At 38.2% G+C, this 21,193-nt stretch overlaps 1 protein-coding gene across 22 annotated transcripts in view; it reads left to right on the plus strand.

The window, feature by feature from the left end:
• The first annotated feature begins 3,637 nt into the window (after positions 1-3,637).
• The window catches only part of LOC100683963 (60S ribosomal protein L27-like), a 232,079-nt gene continuing 214,523 nt past the window's right edge, over positions 3,638-21,193 (plus strand). For 4 of the 22 annotated variants that reach the window (XR_005374802.1, XR_005374794.1, XR_005374789.1 and 1 more), the window contains exons 1-2: positions 3,646-3,918; positions 15,156-15,325. Coding sequence is in view for 1 of the 22 variants with exons in the window: in XM_038565921.1 (XP_038421849.1) it covers positions 3,865-3,918 (54 nt within the window). In the remaining 21 variants the exon portion in view is untranslated. Of the gene's footprint in view, positions 3,919-4,084; positions 4,259-15,155; positions 15,326-21,193 lie in introns of those variants that run through there. The other 18 variants (XR_005374795.1, XR_005374799.1, XR_005374787.1 and 15 more) reach the window with 10 other exon arrangements.

Raw genomic sequence — 21,193 nt, forward strand, 5'->3', positions numbered from 1 at the left:
CACAAGAGGACAAAGAGGAAGGCTCTGAACTGTCATCTGCAAACTGAATAATCTACATCATTTTTTACATTTTAAGGAATCTGGGGGCAAAACTTGTTTAGATCTGATTTATGTTGTGGAATTCCCATGTAGCTATGAATATGGTAATATTGAAGGGTAATTTAGATTTTTCTGTTGCTTTTTCCTAGTGACTAGTTTTGCTAAAGAATGCATATAAATTACAAATTAGGAGGAATAATCTCTTTAGAATTGTGAACCTGTATTGGTAACCAAAGTAGCCCAGCATTGTCATAAACAACTGAAAGTTTTGAAAATGTTTCTAAATGAGGTGGAATGGTATTGTTCAAGATCTGCTCAGCAATTTGAATCCCAAAAGGAAGAATTAGATTGGTGGGAAATTGGAGTTGGCCTCATTTTGGAACAAATGCATTAAAAATGGGAGTGCTTTTTCAGACCTTGATCAGATTGAACTAATCTCTGAATTAATCAAATTAATCCAATTAATCTCTAAAAGTTTTGGAGATTAAATCCAGGAGTTTTAGGGTGACAGGTCCCTATGCATGCATGAATGGATGATAACATTTCCATATCTCATTCAGTGCAGACATCACTAATGGGTTGGGATAAACTTTACTGTTAAACCCCAACATAAAACACAACAGCCAGCCTCCAAGATGTCCCCCAATGATCCTAGCTTCCCTTGTGTATCCATGCTCTTCTGTAGTTCCATCCCATATTGCATAATGCTGGCCTGTTTGACTAGTAGGATACTGCAGAAGTGAAGTATAGAAAAAATGTGTGACTTCAAAGGCAAAGTTATAAAAGACATTGAAATGACTGACTTGCTCTCTCTTGGATTCCTTCTTCTGGGGGCAGCCAGCTGCCATGGTATTAGGACCCTCAAGCAACCCTATGGAGAATTTGATATGATGAGGCCTCTCCCTAATACTCAGCATCAACTTGGTAGCTATCTGAGTGAACCATCTTAGAAGTGAATGCTCCAGCTCCAGTTCATGTCTTCAGTTGACTAAGACCTCATGAGAAGCCAGGAGCCAGGACCACACAGATAAGCTTCTCTTGGTTTCCTGACAGGAACTATAAAAGATAATCAATGTTTATTGTTGTTTTGGGCTGCTGAATTTGTTACCAACCAGTAGTCAACTAATGCATAATGTGTGAAAGGTGATCCCTGCAAGCTTCAATGAATGAGTGAGGAAAATGAGTGAGGGAAGACAGGTAAGTCCATAAAGGGTATGTAAATGTGGGCAACCGGATTCAGTCCCATCAGAGAAACGTTGAAGATTATTGTTTGTACCTGAGAACTGTGTGACAAAGGGAACGGGAAGTTTGCATATCTTTACACCAAATCCTATTCCTCCCTCATTGGATGAAGATTGCCCAAGTAGGCATTAAATCATCCATACTTTCCTGCTGCTTTGCCCCTGGCCTTTTAAAGAATCAGAAAATTCTCAGATAAGCAGAAAGCTCCAGGTGGTTGAAATGGGAGGCTGTCAGCCTATTAAAGAACTGTCCACTGAGATCATAGGTGAATTCAAGGCAGGGGCAGATTGAGTGGATTATGGGGTGGATTATAGAGTGGGATTTCAATAATATCTTCAATGGAGCTTCATTCTTCTTCCCTGCCACACCTCGAACAATCATGCCCAATTAATTAGAGTTGGGATTTGAGATGAGATCCCACTGGTCTTCTCTAGCCTTCTAGTCTACAATATACTCCCCACTCTTTGTTCTGCCCATTCCACTCAACACTACTTTCCACCTAGTGAGTTCTTAACCCTCAAAGAATAGCTACCCAAGGAACCTTCCCTAATAATGCCTTATTTGCCTAAGTTAGCCTTCCTTTCTTTGTTGGTCATTGCTTTAAATAGTCACATGGATGGTAATCACTTCTTTATGTGTTTATCTCCCTGACTTCCCTGCTGGTGAACTTTTGCTCATCGTTATACTCCCAGTGTCTGGCATGTATTATAGGCCCTCAAAAAATACAAGCTAAAAGAGCAAGACTAGAGGCCTTGAGATAAAGGCACAAACCTCAGTGTTCTACAATATTCCCTCAGAGCTGCTTCTCCCACAGATGTACTTACAGACATGTGTTCTACTATGGGTAAAAGAAATGTATTTACATACTCTTGGATGTACTTGGATTGCTCTCTCTAGGAGTAAATACAAATGAGAATAAAGATTCTGTCAAACTGGGTTTAAGAAGATAAAATTTCAATCCTCAAGCCATACAATACTTGAATTTACTTTTTTTTTTTTTGAATTTACTTATTATGTGTCTTTTTTAAACTGTTGTATTCTACTGGCTTGGTAGAGAAAAGTTTTTACTTTAAAAAAAGTGGGCTCTCCTCGGCAAAGTCACTGAATGGCTAAGTTGCCATGTTAAGTGTGGCATGAGGTTTGGTTCTTATTATTAAAGTTTGAAGGATATTGTTTATATGGGGAGAAGGGGAGGAGAAGTGACCAGCACTGTTTCAAAGCTGGCATTGTTTCTAAAGGTCCCGAGGGAGTGTTACCATCCCCAAACATTAACAGATGTCATTCTCCTGTCCTGGGTTGACCTAAGGCCTTTACCCACGGTTTCCTTGTGCAGTGAGTTAGCCTGTGTGGATTTCGTCATCTTTCCCTCCAGGGCAGGAGGAGCAAAGAGAAGTGAGTTTCATTTTACCTCATTTTGTTTTGTTTTTCTCTCATCACAGCCACTCCATGGCTTATGTTTAGAGCATCTAATAGTTACTGGACCTGGAGGATCCCTTCTTGTTGGATGCCAAGAGTTAAATGGATTCAGTGCATTATCCAAGGGGCATTATGAAAGGTGCTAACAGATGTCGATTTCAGCTTTGTCATTAAAGTGCTTCTCAAAAGCCACCTGATGTCTTTGGGTTAGAGCTTTTCTTTCAGCCTTTTCTCATTACATTTTAGCTCTGTTTTGTGAATAAACCTTTGAAGAAATCTGAGAGCTATTTTGGAAACCCAAGGAGTAGAACACTTGAAATGTCTAAGCTCTGAAATATGCGTTTGACCTTATTCCTCATGCCAATGGTCCAGAGAAGGCAAATGCAGATGCTAAGTATTTTTCTGTGCTCTGAAAGACGATATTTCTTTAAAAAATTAACCATACATTTTATCATAATTACATATATGCACATAATTTCCCACTGTGGCCTTTGTAAAAAAAAAAAAATCTTAAAATTTGGTATGTACAATTCTTGTCCTGTTTGGAGGCTTTGAATGGTTTTATTTAGCCTAAAGGTGGATATAATAAATCTAGTAATATGCATTCAAGTACTCTTTCTTTCTATAGTTACCTGTTGTAGAGACAAGGAATAAATGCTAGTACAGCTTTACAATTTGCATTTTCAGAAATGGTTTGGGACCAATCTCACTGCAAGTAAAACATAGAAATCTCTTAATTCAGCTGATTTCATTTTATCTCAGTTGTAGTAGATACAACCTAGTTTTGTTGGGGTTTGATTCAATCAGAATTGCATGTGATATTTGACTTTTTACAACAGTAGACAGACAAGTGGTATTCTGTGTATCTCTGAGAGTGGCCTTTTACGTAAATAGCTCCACTTTCAGCAAGTAGGAAATGACTTGGTACAGACATGAAATGTCAAGGATATATCTTTTATTTGCTGGTCAAGCATTCCTGCTCCTTTTCTTAGATAAAAGAAGCCCAAGTATCCATGTAGGAATAACTAACCTCTAATTCCCAGTCTTTATCCCAATCCCCTATGTGGGGATGATGGTACTTTGAGGCTCCTGGAGTGGGCGCAGACTCAAGTGAGGCAAATCCAAAGATCCAACTTCTCCAGATTACAAAGATTATTTCAGGGATATATGGACATCTGTCCTAAGTCAAGCCTTCCTGAGAACTTTTGCTGGAATTATCAGGTAAGAGTTGTACATATTTTTAGGATCTTGGATGTCAAGAAACTTAAATTCAGAGTTGTCAGTGTCCATGGTGGTAGAGAGAATCTGCCTTCACTAGGGAGCAGATCAGAGGAAAACAGCCAAGAAATGATGAGAGTCTTTTGAGACTTAGCCATGCCAGGAACAACTGACCTTAGCCGTCCCTCATAACTGAGCCAGTAAGATCCCCTTTTGTTGTTGTTGTTGTTGTTGTTGAATCTCTGTGAGTTGGAACCCAAAGCAAACTACAGAGCTGCCTAGGAGATCCTTTGGAGGGTGGAGTGTAACTTCCTGCAGACTTGACTGGCTTCTGGGAAGTGAGGTAAGGAAGTCCATAAAGAGATACCCTGCTCTGGCTGTCACTCCAGTTCTTTGCCTTGAACAGGCAATTACATTTTTATCCATTTTTTGGATGGAGAAAACCAGAATGAATGCAGAACATGTACCTGGGTTCTCACCCCTGGTCTATACTAACCCTTATGCAAATCCTTTGCAGCACTAAAAGCTCAGCTTCCCCTCTGTGTGCTGCAGCTTTTTAAATGTTGAATAGAGATGGGTACATTTTGAGCTGTATTGAGGAGCCCTGGCCTTGAGGTCCTGGGGAGGAATTAACTTTAGGAAATAAAGGAGATCAAGTCATCACAGTTAGTTTCCCTACTGCATTTCCCATCCTGTTCAAACTGCAAGTGATCTTTTACGTATTTTATGTTCATAACTGCATTTAAAGAAGGAAAAAAAGCCTTTTCCTAAACAGTGTTTGAAAACCACTTACGTCTCTAAGTTTCCTTCCTGCTTTTTTCTCTGACATCTTCAAGATATTAATCCCTGAGAACTTCATGTTGAAGTGCCTAGAGCCTAGTCTGCATGTCACTTGAGCTAAAACTCTTGATTGATGTGTAGAGCCAAAGATGCTGTATTTAATTCTCTCCCATTTCTACATTGCTGGTTTGCTTTCTTGGTGATGTAAATGATGTTCAGATCACTGACCTCCTCTCTAAACAGGGCCTATTTGGTATATGGCTTAGTGTATTTCTTTCTTGTTATAGGAAACTGTTAATTTTTTAAATCACAGAAGTAGTACTTACTCATTATTAGAGATTTTAGAAAATCAAAATAGGGGGAAGTGATCTTCCATAGTCACACTACCCTAAAATAAGCCACTTTCCTGCTGAAATCTCCCTGATAGCTTTCCATTGCATTTTTTTGAATTTAAATTTTAGTTAACATACAGTGCAATATTGGTTTCTGGAGTAGAATTCAGTTATTCATCACTTACATACAACACCCAGTGCTCATCACAAGTGCCTTCTTTAGTCCCCATCACCCATCTAGCCCATCCCCCACCCACATCCCTCCATCAACCTTCCGTTTGTTCTCTGTTGGTAAGTGTCATTTAAGTGTCACTTATGGCTTGTTTCCCTCTCTCCTTTTCTCATTTCTCCCTTTCCTTATATTCATCTGTATTCTTTCTTAAATTCTACATATGAGTGAGATCATACAGTATTTGTCTTTCTCTGATTGTCTTATATCATTAGCATAAAACACTAACTCCATCCACATTGTTGCAAATGGCAAGATTTCATTCTTTTTTGATGACTGAGTAATATTGCACTGTATATATGTACTACATCTTCTTTGCCAATTCATCAGTTGATGGACATTTGAGCTCTCTCCATCTTTGGCTATTGGTGCTCTCAATATTGGGGTGTATGTGCCCCTTCGAGCCTGTATTTTTGTATCCTTTGGGTAAATACCTACTAGTGCAAATGCTAGATTGTAGGGTAGTTCTATTTTTAATTTTTGAAGAGCTTCTAAACTGTTCTCCAGAATGGGTGCACCAGTTTATGTTCCCAGCAATAGTGCAAGAGGGTTCCTCTTTCTCCACATCGTCACCAACATCTGTTATTTCTTGTGTTGTTAATTTTAGTTATTCTGGAGGTGTGAATGGTATCTCATCATGGTTTTGATTTGTATTTCTCTGATGATGAATGATGTTGAGTATCTTTTTATCTGTCTGTTAGCCATCTGGATGTCTTCTTTGCAAAAGTGTATATTTATGTCTTCTGCCCATTTCTTTTTTTTCTTTCAAGATTTATTTATTTCAGAGAGAGAGAGAAACAGAGGGAGAGAATCCTCAAGCAGACTCCCTGCTGAGTGCAGAGTCCCATACAGGGCTTGATCCTAGGACCCTGAGATCATGACACGAATTGAAATCAGGAGTCAGACCCTTAACTGACTGAGACACCCAACTTCTGCTCCTTTCTTAACTGTGTTGTTTGTTTTTTGGGTGTTGAGTTTGATAAGTTCTTTATAGATTTTGGATACTAACCCTTTATCAGATATGTTGTTTACAAATATCTTCCCTCATTCTGTAGGCTGACTTTTAGTTTTATTGATTGTTTCCTTTGCTGTGCAAAAGCTTTTTATCTTGATGAAATCCCAATAGTTCATTTTTTGCTTTTGTTTTCCTTGCCTCCGGTGACGTGCCTAATAAGAAGTTGCTACATCAAAAGTCAAAGAAATTTCTGCCTGTGTTCTGTTTTAGGTTTTTGATGGTTTCCTGTCTCACGTTTAGATCTTTCATCCATTTTGAATTTGTTTTTGTGGATGGTGTAAGAAAGTGGTCCAGTTTCATTCTTCTACATGTTGTCCATTTTACCCAACACTGTTTATTGAAGAGACTCTCTTTTTTCTATTGGAAATTCTTTTCTGCTTTGTCAAAAATTAGTTGACCATATAGTTGTGGGTCCATTTCAGGAACAAGACAAGGATATCCACTGTCACCATTACTATGTAACATAGTACTGGAAGTCTTAGCCTTATTCAGACAACAAAAGAAATAACAGGCATCCTAATTGGCAAGGAAGAAGTCAAACTTTCACTACTTGCAGATGACATGATGCTCTATTCTATATAAAAACCTGAAAGACTGGAACAAAAAATGCTAGAACCCATACATGAATTCAACAAAGTTGCAGGATATAAAGTCAATGTGCAGAAATTTGTTACATTTCTATGCACCAATAACAGAGCAGCAGAAAAAGAAATCAAGGAATTGATCTCATTTGCAATCGCACCTAAAACAATATGAAAGCTAGGAATAAACCTAACTAAAGAAGTAAAAGATCTGTACTCTGAAAACTATAGAATACTGATGAAAGAACTTGAAGAGGATACAAAGAATTGGAAAAGCATTCCATGCTCATGGACTGGAAAAACAAAGATTGTTAAAATGTCTATAAAACCAATTTATACATTTAATGCAAGCCCTATCAAAATGCCACCAGCATTTTTCACAGAACTACAACAAACAATCTTAAAATTTTTATGGAACCATGGAAGACCTGGAATAGCTAAAGTAATTCTGAAAAAGAAAAATGAAACTGGAGACATCATGATTCTGGATTTCAAGCTATATTACAAAGTTGTAGTCATCAAGACAGTATGGTACTGGCACAAAACCAGACACATAGATCAGTGCAACAGGATAGAGAGCTTTCCTTTATATTTGGAATTAAATTCCCTCTACTGAGCCTGGACTACCACCTCCCCCTGTGCCCCTGAGCACACCTGCTGGCTCCTTTGCATTCTATGACTTCCTTGATTTCTTTTTAGTTCTTTGAAAGGCTCATTTGCTTTTACTTCCAGACCTTTGTACTTGTTGTTACCCATGTTCTTCACTTTGCTAATTCCTTCCTGCCTTAAGATCTCAGCACAGGTGGCCCTGCCTCTGGGAAAATTGCTTTCCCCAAAGGGGTCTTTGTTAGGCAAACACTTCCAGAATATCTTCTACTTTCCTGAGCACTACCCCACTTTAATATTGTTACTTGTTTATTTATCTTTATTTCCCCATAGCTTTATGATAATAGAAACTAACTGAATCTTTTTCACCATTATAGCCAGAGTGCTTAGTTCTCATCTGGTATGAAGTTATTCCTCAAGATAGACCAGCTGAATGAATCAATGTTGCTCAACAATTTAATTTTTTTAAATTAAGACTTTGTTTTTTTAAAGATCCTATTTCTTTATTCATGAGACACACACACACACACACACACACACACACAGAGAGAGAGAGAGAGGCAGAGACACAGGCAGAGAGAGGGAGAAGCAGGCTTCATGCAGGAAACCCGACATGGGACTCAATCCCAGGTCCTCAGGATCACAACCTGGACTGAAGACAGCACTAAACCACTGAGCCACCCGGGCTGCCCAAGACTTTGTTTTTTCTAAAGATTTTAAGTTCCAAGTAAAGTTGAAAGGAAGGTGCAAAATATTTCATATATCCCTGCCTCCGTATTTACACAGGCTACCTGATTATCAGCATGCCCCATCACACTGGTACATTTATTACAAGTGATGAATCTACATGGGCACATCATAATCCCAAAGTCCATAATGTACATTATAGTTCATTCTTGGTATTTGAACAAATGTATAATGACATGTGTCCATCATTATGGTATCACACAGAATATTTCCATAGCTCTAAAAATCCTCTGGGCTCTGCCTATTTATTCCTCCTGCCTCCTTCCAGGAGCCACTGATCTTTTTACTGTCTCAGCAGTTTTACCTTTTCCAGAATGTCATATAGCTGGAAAGATATAGGATGTAGCCTTTCATATTGGCTCCTTTCACTTGGCAATACGCGTTGAAGTTCCCTCCATGTCTTTTCACGGCTTCATAGCTCATTTCCTTTTAGTGCTGAATAATATTCTGTTGTCTGGATGGACCAGTTTATCCATGCATGAACCAAAGGACATCTTGGTTGCTTCCAAGTTTTGCTAACTATGACTAAAGCTGCTATGAAGATCCAGGTGCAGGTTTTTGTGCAGACATAAGGTTTTTAACCCTTTTGGCTAAATACCAAGGAATGTGATTGTTGGATTGTAGGCTAAGAATTGTGTTTAGTTTTTCAAGAACCTACCAAACTGTCTTCCAAAGTGTTTGTACTTTGTGTTCTGGATTTTAGCCATTCTAATAGGTGTGTAGTGGTATTTCATTGTTTTTTTCAATTTGTATTTATGTGATGACATAGGATATGGAACATCTTTTTACATGCTTAGTTACCATCTACATATTTCTTTGGTCAAGTGTTTGCTAATGTCTTTGCCCCATTCTTTAATTGGGCTGTTTTTTTTTATTATTAAGTTTAAGAGTTCTTTGTATATTTTGGATAGCAGTTCTTCATCAGATGTGTCTTTTGTAAATACTTTCTCCCTGTCTGTGGCTCATCTTCTACTTCCCTTGGCCCTTTCTTTTGCAGAAGTTTTTTTTTTTCCTTTTAATTCTTTCATGGATTATGCCTTTGATGTTGTACCTAAAAAGTTATCACTATACCAAAGTCATCTAGATTTTCTCCTATGTTACCTTCTAGGACTTCCATAGTTTGCATTTTACATTTAGGTTCGTGATCCATTTTTGAGTTAATTTTTGTGAAGGGTGTGAGGTTTATGTCTAGGTTCATTCCTTTGCATATGGGTGTCCAGTCGTTCCAACACCATTTGTTAGAAAGGCTGTCTTTTACTCCATTATATTTCCTTTGCTCCTTGTCAAAGATCAATTGACTGCATTTGTGTGGGTCTACTTCAGGGCATTCTATTCATTGATCCATTTATTTACTCTTTTCCCAATACCACACTGTTTCAATTATTGTAGCTTTATAGTAAGTCTTGAAGTCAGGTACTGTCAGTCCTCCAACTTTGTTCTCTTTCCATCTGTTGGTCATTTTGCATCTTTTCCCTCTGTATGTAAACTTTAGAATCAGTTTGTTAATATCCGTAAAATAACTGCTGGGACTTTTATTGGGATTGCACTGAATCTAAGGATCAAGTTGGGAAGAACTGGCATGACAGTACTGAGCCTTCCTATCCATCAACATGGACTATCTCTCCATTTATTTAGTTTTTGTGAAATTTTTGAGGTATGTGTCTTTGGTCTTATTTTTTTCTCCAAAAATTATTTTTTTAAGCATAGTTGTACCAACAGCTGAAGCTTCTGTCTTTCTTTGTGCATGTTGTTAAACATTAATGTAATAGGTGAAAACCATCTCTTCTGTGATGGGACATTACTATTACTTATGTGCCCTGCCCCTGCCAGGCACTGTGCTGGGTGCTTGTCCAGGCATGATATCTGGTGTGTTACCTAGGACTATGGTTTTATCACTCCCATTCTCTAGATTAGAAAATAGAGGCTTCTAGAAGTTAAGTTACTTGCCCAAGGACACACAGTGGTTAAGTATCTAAATTGAGTTCTGAACTGGGATTCAGATGTATGAATTCAATGTATTGCTTTACCCCTATGATTATTCCTGGCCAGGGAACAGGCCAAAGAAGACTGTTGGTTTGTATTCAAGTTTTCACTGTATTCTAACAAAATAAAGAGCTTAAAAAAAAAGGTAGAATATTTTCCTAACTCCATTAGCTTATCTTTAGGGTGAGTTTGCATACATAGTACACATGAATTGTAGGTAAAGTTTGCCACCTTGTAACATGGAAAATCTTTTGTTGTTGCTGCTTTTGCTTTGGAAGAGGTTGTTCAGCTGACCTGAGAATGAGATATCTTCCTGAAAGAGGACAAATAAATATTTCCTCACTTCCATGATGTGAGATTAAACAATTTTATTTTAAAAACCAAGCCCTTCCTCTCCTGAAGGGAATGGCAACTAAATTTTGGCATTCTGAATTTAGATTCTGCTTTAAATAAGGCAATAGTTTTCTGGTGGGCCAAACAAAGGCTTTGACAGTGGTGGGGAGTTGAGTGTTAATCTATGGGAAGAAAATCACAGAGAAAGGAGCCTAAAACCTGTGGCTCTGGGATTTGGCAATACCTAGGAGCTGTTGAGGAGGTGCTTGGTGAATTGGCCCTCCAAGAAGCACTGGATCAGAACATTTATTAACACAGCGCTCACTCCCACAAAATGACTAACTTCACATGGCATATGCCAATAGCTCCAGCTGATTGACAGTCTAATCTTCAGGAAAGAGTGTTTGAAGTACCCTTAGCAGGGACTATCTGGCAGGAACAATTCATGAATGCACCTTCCCTTACTTCTCCCAGAGCCCCTATAAATTCAAGGGGACCCCTGGAAAGAGGACTGAAATAAGCACCCTCCTACTTGTGAAATGGGACTGAGCACAGAGCAGACATGTCTCTTAAGCCCACTTGTGTGTTCTGATGAGGTTATTAGTTACTTTGGCTTTTAGCTTTCTGCTTCCTCAATCTACTCACCCTTTGAGATTTTGTCTTATGTTTGATCTTAACGTGAAGCTCTGACTCTGCTTTTTCCATAAAAAGCCCATCATCCTCAGTATTTTGTGAAACACAGTAATTTCCTTCAAGAATTGGGATGTACACCAGGGAAAGGTTGTATCAGTTATCCACAGCTAATTACTGTGACCTTCAGATACTGCAAATAACCTTCCTTGCAATGACAGCCATCTGTGAAAGCTTGCTTTAGTTCCCATTTACCCACTGTTTCACCTTGTAGATTTATATCAGTTCCTGGCACAGTGCCCATAGCTCCATCCTCATTTATTGAATGAATTAATGAATTTTTGAATATAGGCATGAGTAAATAAAAAGCAAAGAACCGGATGTGAAATTGGGAAGTTTAGAACTTTGCAGAGTGAAAGGAAAAGTTATTTCCTCTTATCTGAAGAGTAAACTAAATACACCAATGACAAGCAACATTGGCAACTGCCTGCATGCTTCAAAGGTGTGTGAATACCCCCATATAACCAGACCAGGCCAGTTTTCTTTGTCCCGCTATGCACAGGTAGGGAGTGTCCTAGGCAGCTTTTGTAACAGTGACATTTCTCACTGCAGTGACATCACATTTACTACTTCAATCTCCTATCTAAGTTTTATAACCTGTGCAATTTTGGTACCTAGACTGGCCTCGCATTTAAAGAGTGGGTGTAGGGGGGATGAGGTGGTGTTAGCAGTGCCACAGCTAGAGGGGGAATTACTTTATTTTGCCTTTTGGTTCAGAATCTTTTCCTCTTTAATATCTTCTCCTTTCCTCTAAATTGCGGCTGAAAAGTTCAGATGCCTTATGAAGTTGTCATGGGAAATAGAAATGAGAGAATATTCCGGTATAAGGCAATAGGTAGTGGTAGTGCTTTTGGCCAACTCAAGTCCATGCTCCTATCTAAAGGACAGACCTGTAGTTTAGCTCTAGGTGTTTCACGAGGGGGCATTGACAAACCTGCTTCTCTTGGAAAAGTCTGAAATTTGGGACTGAGTATAAAGCAGATATGTCTCCTAAGCCTATGAAAATGTAAAAATGTTCAGCTTTTACATTTTGGCAGCAGATTTTTTAAATATGTGAAAATATTATGTGGACTAAATAGCACATGTAATTGAGAACTGCCTACAGTCTTTCACTGGAAAAATTCTGCTTTATACCTTCCACTGAACTTGACTGCAAAGCTAGGATACACATGTAGAAGTGGTGTCTCAAGTCATTTGATATTTTTAAAAGTTTTTATTTAATTTCAGGTCATTAGCATACAATGTTGTATTAGTTTCAGGTATATGATAGAGTGATTCATCACTACCATCACAAGAAGTGCACTCCTTAATTGCTACCACCCACCCCCTCCCTTCTGGTAACTATCCGTTTGTTCTCTATAGTTAAGAGTCTGTTTCTTGGTTTGCCTCTCTCTCTGTTTTCTCTCCCTTTGCTTTTAAATTTTGTTTCTTAAATTCCACATATGAATGAAATCATATAGTATTTTTCTTTCTCTGATTTATTTTGCTTGGCATAATACTCTCTAGTACCATCCATGTCATTGCAATTGACAAGATTTCATTCTTTTGTATGGCTGAGTAATATTTCATTCCTAATATATTTCAATATATATTATTTCATTTTATACACACACACACACACACATACGCACATACACATCCCCCACCTCTTCTTTATCCATTCATCAGTCAATGGACACTTGAGATGTTTCCATAATTTAGCTACTGTACATAATGCTGCTATAAATATTTGGGTATATGTATCCCTTTGAATTAGTATTTTTGTATTCTTTGAGTAAATACCTAGTAGTGCAATTAGTTGCTGGATCATAGAGTAGTTTTATTTTTAACTTTTTGAGGAACCTCCATACTGTTTCTCAGAGTTTGCATTCCCACCAATAGTGCAGGAGGGTTCCCTCTTCTCCATATCCTCATTGAAAATTGTAGTTTCTTGTGTTGTTGATTTTAGCCATTCTGACAGGTGTGAGGTGGTATTTCATTGTGGCTTTGATTTGCATTTCCTTGATGGCAAGTGATGTTGAGCATCTTTTCACATATCTGTTGGCCATCTGGATGTCTTCTTTGGAAAAATGTCTATATGTGTGTTCTGTCCATTTTTAATTGGATTATTCATTTTTGGGGGTATTGAGTTTTATAAGTTCTTTATGTATTTTAGATACTAATACTTTATCAGATATGTCATTTTCAAATATTTTCTCCCATTTTTAAGTCACTTTTTAGTTTTGTTGACTGCTTTGCTGTGCAGAAGATTTAAATCATTTGGTATTAATCTGTGCCTCTCTGTGCTAATATCTGAAGATAATTTCATTTCTAAAAACATGTTCATGTGAATTCAAAGTTCTTATTCTAATGCTACCTCTCATTCTCTTGTGTTTTATTAAGAGAAACAAAGATGCAGTTACATTTATTTCCCTTTGCAAACAGGAGAGTTAGTGGTCAAGAGCACAGTCTCTGGATATTTTGTGCCTGGGTATTATGGGATCTTGGGCAAGTTACTTAACTTATTATGCTTCAGTTTCTTATATATATGAAAGGGAGATAAAAATAGTCCATACTTCATAGAGATATTGTGCAGATTAATAGATTTATTTGTAAATTTCTTAGAAAAGAGCCAAGTACGTCATAAGCACACAGTAATTTTTGCTATTTTTAGGATTATTTTGTTAGTACTGCTAGTGAATTATGCTTATCCTTGGATCTACCCAATGATTTTGTCTTTCATGTGGATCACTGCTGAATGAAGTTTGGTTGTATGGACTGCTCTTTATAACATGTTGGCAGATAAGGTTTATGTGTAGCAAATGAAATCCCCAGGTATTCTCATTTGGATGTCCTCTTGTGGGGATCAGGAAGCCATTCAGACATGCAGAAGAGAAAAGATAGAACTGGGAGTTGAGATCTTCCAGAGAAATAGCTTCTGAAGTTTTGAGACAGGGGCCCAGGCTGATTTAAAACTGAGATCTCTTTTATACTGGACTGTCATACTTCTGATGTCATCACCAATATGCTACAAAAGCAGCAAACTCTATGGCTCTGATGGGTTATTGAGCTATTCATTGTTCTTAGAATTTCTACATAGAAGTTTTAACCTTTTCTGATACTACTGCCTTTTACTAACCTCATCCTTTGTCACTGAATTTAGTCATTATCTTGCAGCATGTATATACCATCTTAAAGCAAATACTTTCTAGCTGGCTGAACAGCCTAGAACCTCCTGCTCAGGTACAGAGAAAAAAAAAAAAACCATTTTATGTCACAAAGAAGTGTCTAGAAAGATATTATGCAATATATTATTTGTGTTTCTACAGTATACATAGAAGGGATATTCTAGCTGCTGGGTATTGAATGATGGTAGGACTGGCTCAGGGTCTGACCTTAGGAACATCTCAGAGTTGGATTGTGTGTCTCCCTACCTGCAGCATACCTTTAATTTGAAGCTACCTTGATATGTATAGAAATCTTCTCAGGGGATCCCTGGGTGGCGCAGCGGTTTGGCGCCTGCCTTTGGCCCAGGGCACGATCCTGGAGACCCGGGATCGAATCCCACATCGGGCTCCCGGTGCATGGAGCCTGCTTCTCCCTCTGCCTGTGTCTCTGCGCCTCTCTCTCTCTCTGTGACTATCATAAATAAATAAAAATTAAAAAAAAAAAAAGATTAAAAAAAAAAAAAAAGAAATCTTCTCAGGAAAGAAGATGAACACATCTATCCAGGTGGCACACAGGTGTAATAGGAAAGGAATGTGGAACATGGGTTGTTCCCATGATGTTGAAATTGCTGCAATTTCTCTTTGAGCTGTAAGAGAGGCAATGGTGATTTTTGTATTGAGAGAGGTTCTTAAGTAAGGCTCTTTCTTTAGGTGTTCTTTCTCTGACCCCTTCCTTTGTATGGATCATCTTCTCTTTCATTAATCTTTTTCTTCTTCTTTTTTTTTTTCCCTTTTCAGAAAGAGGGCTTTATAGATGGAAGAAATTTACTGAGGTATGCTCCTCCCATACTAACAGTTATGAGACAGAAAGAAGAGAACTTGGGGAGTCCATAAAAGTTGATGTAGAAGACTGAAGGATGTGATCATTTCCCAAAGCGGAGGACGTCCTGACAGGGCAACTGTAGCAGGTACCCCTGGTATTCATAATCTGCGCTAGGAACTCACTTGCTGGTGGGTTATGTCTGTGAGATAAGGCATGGCTGGACAATAAAAGGCCACTGGGCTTCCACAATGACCCCTTTAGGTTTACTTCCAATAAGTAAACCTAAGTAAGTGCCTTATCACTTTCATTGGTCAGCCCTTTCTCTTACTGTAAAAGGCTCAGTGGGACCCAAAGTCCATATTATCCACATCTCTGCTCAGCTGCACCATGACCATATTATTCTTGGGATTAAGGGATTTCTTTAAAAGTTTTGGGCTTTTGTCCAAGACTTTGTCCTTTTCAATGTCTTCTCTGATTTGTAGGAAACCAAACTTATTATTTCTCTATTTTGATTTGCCTTTTCTTGAAGTCTGATTTCCCTCTCAGTTGAGACAGGAATGATTTGCTTATTATGTACTTTCCCCTTCCAGAAATGTTATCAAGATTAGAGACATCGTGGGCTGTCTCTTGGGCATTCATTGTATAATGTCTTCTTGATAGGCCGATTACAATGAACAAAGCATTTTAGGCGACATCTCACTGGAGACTTGTAAACTATATTGTCACTTTGATTTCTGTTCTATCACTTATTATTGTATTTTCTTTGTTTTGGCTGTAGTCCTCATGTGGTTTTTAATCCATCCCAGGTGCTGAACTTTTAAAATGTATTTGTGTGGTCAACATGTTACACCAGAATGGCCTCTCTTAATCTGGAGTGAGTTTGGGGCTCATTTTACATGTGTTTGTACCAATTCTTGTTTCTAAAATTCAAAGGCCTTTCCATTTTTATGGATACTGTTAAGGAAGCTATTCATATCCTGGTAATCATATGATTAATACACACTCCATTTCATGGCTTCTAACATATCCAACTGTAGATGAAAAATTTTAGGTAGCTATGAATTCTCTATGAATTCTATTTGAAGTTGTGATAAGAACTGACTTTTATGTTTGCCACCGATAAAGGGATTTTTTAAAATTCCCATTTACTGATACAGCATTGGAAATTATAAGCTGAAAAGAAAATAACACACCCTTGACATCTTGGCCTCTGTTTCTGCAAAGTCTGTACCTTAGGCCTTAATGCAGCCAAGGGTGGTGACATTACTGTCCAATAGAACTTCTTATAATATTAGAAATGTTCTATCCTATTCTGGCCAATATAGTAGTGCAATTAGCCACAGGTGACTATTAAGCATTTAAAATGTGACTAGTGTGCCTTAGAAACTAAAGTTTTTGTTTCCTATTATTAATTTAAATTTAAATAGTAATATGTACTCTAGTAGCTACCTTATTGGGCCATTCGTAATATTCGTGAACATTAGGTTGATTCTTGAGACTTCTGTTAAGTTTATGAATTATTTTCCTGTTCTTCCTTGCCTTGTGTTTAAGTCTACCTTGAAAAATTCATAATAGTGGCGATAATAACATTTTTGAGTCCTTATTATGCTCTCTGTATTGTTTGTGCTATGTGTTTTAACCCGCATTACCTGCCTGATTTAATCTTTAGTTGAAACTATAAGGGAGCTACTATTACCATCTCTACTTTTTTGTTGCTAAAGTGGAGACAAAGAGAGTGGAATTAACTTGCCCATGGTCACACAGGGAATTGGTGTTACAGCTTGAGGCCAAGTAATTCCACATGGGTGCTTTTCTATTTCTACCAGACATTAAACTATGTATGCTTCTCTCTTGTTGATGATGTGTCTAAATGGGAATTATATTAATTCCTGAGGGTGGCCGTAATAAACCACCACAAATTGGTGGCTTAGAAAAACAGATATTTATTTTCTCACAATTTTGAAGGCTAGTGCCCACAGGGCCCTGCTCCCTCTGAAACCTATGAGTAAGAGCCCCTCCTTGCCTCTTCCTAGCTTCTGGTGGTTTATTGACAATCCTTGCCATCCTTGATTTGTAGATGCTTCACTTCAATCCTAGTCAGGACATGGTGTCCTCCCTGTATGTCTCCGTGTTCATGTGGCTTCCACCTTATGAGAACAACAGTCATATTGAATTAGGGGTCCATCTTCCTCCAGTATTACCTTATCTCAACTAATTACACCTGCCATAATGCTATTAACAAATAAGGTCACATTATGAGGAATTTGGGGTTAGGACTTTAACATATCTTTTTTTGGGGGACAAATTCAATATGAAATAGGAGCCTATTTTGTTAGGATTAGGGGCTTTTCTACATTCTTATATAATTTTATACTTCATTCTTCTAGAAGCACAGCATTGCAATGGGAAGAACACTATATTAGGAATGAGGAGACCTGAGTTTGAATCCTTGGAATACTTTAGTCTCACCATTCCTTGGTCTTCTCATCTGTAAGATGGGGTTTGCAAAAGCAGGAGTCTGGTTTCTCATTCTCCTTTTTTTCTGGCAGATGTTGTCTAGTGAAGGAAGCATAGAGGCTGCGACCAGCACAAAGCCACTTCTTCTACAGGCTGAGCCTTCCTATTAGTGGTGATGGCTCTCTTGCAGCTCTCATTCCCATGCAAATGTCAGGACACAGCCCTTTCCTTGAGTTCAGGAGAAGACAGAGAAAGGTAGTGGCAGAAGGCCGCCACCCAGGTTTTCAGGACTCCCAAGGGATACTTTAGTGTTGCTCAGGGGGTGGTCCTGGTGGAAGAGAAGGAAGCAATGGAGGAGTGGAGGCACCACTATGTGGCATGATGCTGTCTGTGGAGAGAAGGCTGAGCAGCAGAATGCCCTGCTCTAGTCATTAGCTGTCATGGTCCCAGCAGACCTGCTCAGATTGTTAGAAGATGGCTATGTGTTTCTACTCTCTGCAATTTAGTTTTTAAAGAAGCTGACTTTCTGAGAAGTATCCAGTGCTTTGAAGAATTTTTTTTAATGATTCCCTCTTAATGGACATCTCTTAATTTGTTATACAGCATTTCTTCTTAAAATATGATTTTTCCCTTCAAATATTTTGCTTAAAATATATACGGACCTTGATCCTCCTCACTTAGAATTCTTGAGGGAAAATTTATCTTCCAGTTATGATTATGTCAATTTCCTAAATCATGCAATAGCATTTTAGAGAAGTTTAGTAACTGTTTATTTAATATGCAGCCCTGGATTAGGTTTGCATTTAGATGGAAATAACAGAAAAAAATCCCCAGACAGCAATGGCTTAAAGAAGGTTGAAGTAAATTACTTTTTCATATTTAAGAAGCTAGAGGAAGTCCATCCAGGGACACTATGTGACATCAGAGAACAAGGTTTCCTCTATACTATTTTCCTGTCACATGTAGTTTCTTTTTTCATGTACATCTCATGGTCCAAACTGGCTGCTCACTTTTAGCCATTACATAAGTATTTTAGCCAACAGTAAAGAGAAAGAAGTCACAAAGGGCACTCTCTCTTTTAAAGAAACTTCCTATAAGTTGCCAAGCCACTACTGCTTATATCCCATAAACCACTTAGGGCCAAGGTTTTAACTAGTTGTAAAGAGGGCTAGGAAATGTGGATTTTACTTGCCTGCACACAGCTGAAAAAGCAAGTGCTCTTTTATTAAGAGAAGAATGAAAAGGATTTTAAGAGAACAATTAGAGCCTTTCCTCAAGCAATGTAACCCAAGCCATGTGGGTGCTAAATAAGCAGAAGACTGTCCCAGCCTGGACTAAAATTTCTCCATTGTCTAGTCTCTGCTTACCTTTTGAGTTTCATCTTTCAATAGTTTTTCATGACTTTTCCAAGGTCCTATACACTGACTCTCAGTTCTTCATAGTGTTCTTTACTGAAATTGAACCTTTATCTGTGCTGTTTCTTTGGTCTAGAATGCTCTCCTCTTTTCCCAACTTGACTTCATATTACACTGTGACTTGTCATCTAGATTTTGTTCAAGTTCCAGATTTTCAAATAACACTTCCATGGCCCCATCCATGTAAGGTTCTATCATCAAATATTTTCATAGAACCTTATTCCCTTTCCTTAGAGCAATGAACACTGTCTTCAATTTTATACCCATTCATGTCTGTCTGATGACCTATGACCTCCCATTTCCACTAGACTCCTTGAGGTAAATACTCCTTGAGGGTAGAGATTATGCCTCTGGCTTTCATTGCTAAACCCAGTGTGGCTATCAGAGTGCTCAGCATATTATGGACAAATAACAAATATATGTTGAATGAATGAATATATCAATAAATTCTCTGATACAAAAATTTAGTAGTTTCACTAGGGTGAGATGATGTTCAGAGTTTACTTGGTATATTCATGAAATACATGCAAATGTCTAAAATCATTAAAGAAAAAAATTGAGGGTGAAGCAATCTAGTGAATCAGTGTATCTCTATGAAAGATTCCAATTTTCCCTTCTACCATGATTTTTTTGGTTGTCATTTAGATTTAGTATAATAGTAAATCTTCATATTAGTGATAATGGTGGCTTTCTCTCAGTAATCATTTTGCCAATAAGCTTTACATTTTCCCACTGTGCCATGTTGGTCTTGTTTTGATCTGATGATTCAAATGAGGGAATGTAGTTCTGTTCCCACCTTGTAAACATGGCTTTAAGTCTTGGTGCACCAGCTTTCTCATTTATAAATGGGGATGATAAGGGCACCTGTCTCTTAGGTATGTATTGATTTGGACAGGTGGTGTCACACTAACAAATTCTCCCAAAAGTTAGGTGTTCAGTCCAACAAGAGCCTATTTCTCATTCACACAAAATCTGCTATGAGTCAGAGGCTCCCCTGGGCAACTGCTATCCATTCACTGGCTCAGCAGTGATCCAAGTCACCTCAATCTTGTGACATTGCCACTTCAATGCACACCTTCCAGGAAAAGGAAAGAGAGCTAGAAGAAGGGGATCATCACTACTCACCTCTTAAATGCTTCAGATTGGAAGAGACACATGCCACATCTGTTCATACCCTACTTGTCAGAGCTAGTCATGCAGCCCACTCTTATGTAGAGGACAGGAAAATATAGGAAAGCACAGTGGGCAGTGAATGTATCAGCCATGGGGCAACTGCACCAATTAAATAATTGTTGATGATGATGATAATGACAATAATGTTCTGATAAACATTTCCTTAAGAGTCAAGTTTCATTTCCCCATATGCTCCCTGCCTCTTCAAGCAGACAGTAATTAGCACCAAAAGTACCCTGAGTAATGTGTTTGCTTAATAAGAGAACACACAAAAAATAACTTAATGAGAGATAGCTGTATTGATGATGATAGGATTCTAATGAAGGAGCAAGAAATTGTAGCTAGATGTACCAGAGATGTGTCCATAGAGATACTAAATATATTTGAATTGGCTCTGTGGATCAAACAGGATTTCAAGGAGTAGAGGAATTTGTCAGAAGGGATGATGTCAGGTATTCCAAAGAAAGGACTAATAGGAACAATGCCTCTGAGGCATCACAATGTCACCTGTGCTGAAGGGGCATTGTACACAGCCAAGTCAGTAGAGAGGGAGTGAGGTGGACATGAGAATCCTCATGAGGGGCACGTCTGGAGTGCTGAATTTCTGCTAAGAAAGTCATCTTCAACTAGAAAGAGGCTGCAACATTTCTATCACCAGATTCCTAATCTCTACCTGACTCTCCTTCTCTGCTCCAGCTTTCCATGCACCAGATGCCAAAGAAAGGAAGACCCTCACATTTTTTTGTGATCTGTTCATCTGATATTCTGTGAAGAAAGAAAATATTTTCCTTTAATCCCCAGACCTACCCTATAATTTCTATACACTTTGTAATAAAAATATGGAAAATGGCTTTGAAACAAAAATATCCTATTATTTCTCTGATACTTTCATTGACTTTCCTTATTATCCCAGTAGTTGGCAGGGTTGGGTTATCTCTATCTGGGCCTCCATTTCTCTCATCTGTTTG

Source organism: Canis lupus, chromosome 20, assembly GCF_011100685.1.
Source record: "Canis lupus familiaris isolate Mischka breed German Shepherd chromosome 20, alternate assembly UU_Cfam_GSD_1.0, whole genome shotgun sequence".
Taxonomy (NCBI): domain Eukaryota; kingdom Metazoa; phylum Chordata; class Mammalia; order Carnivora; family Canidae; genus Canis; species Canis lupus.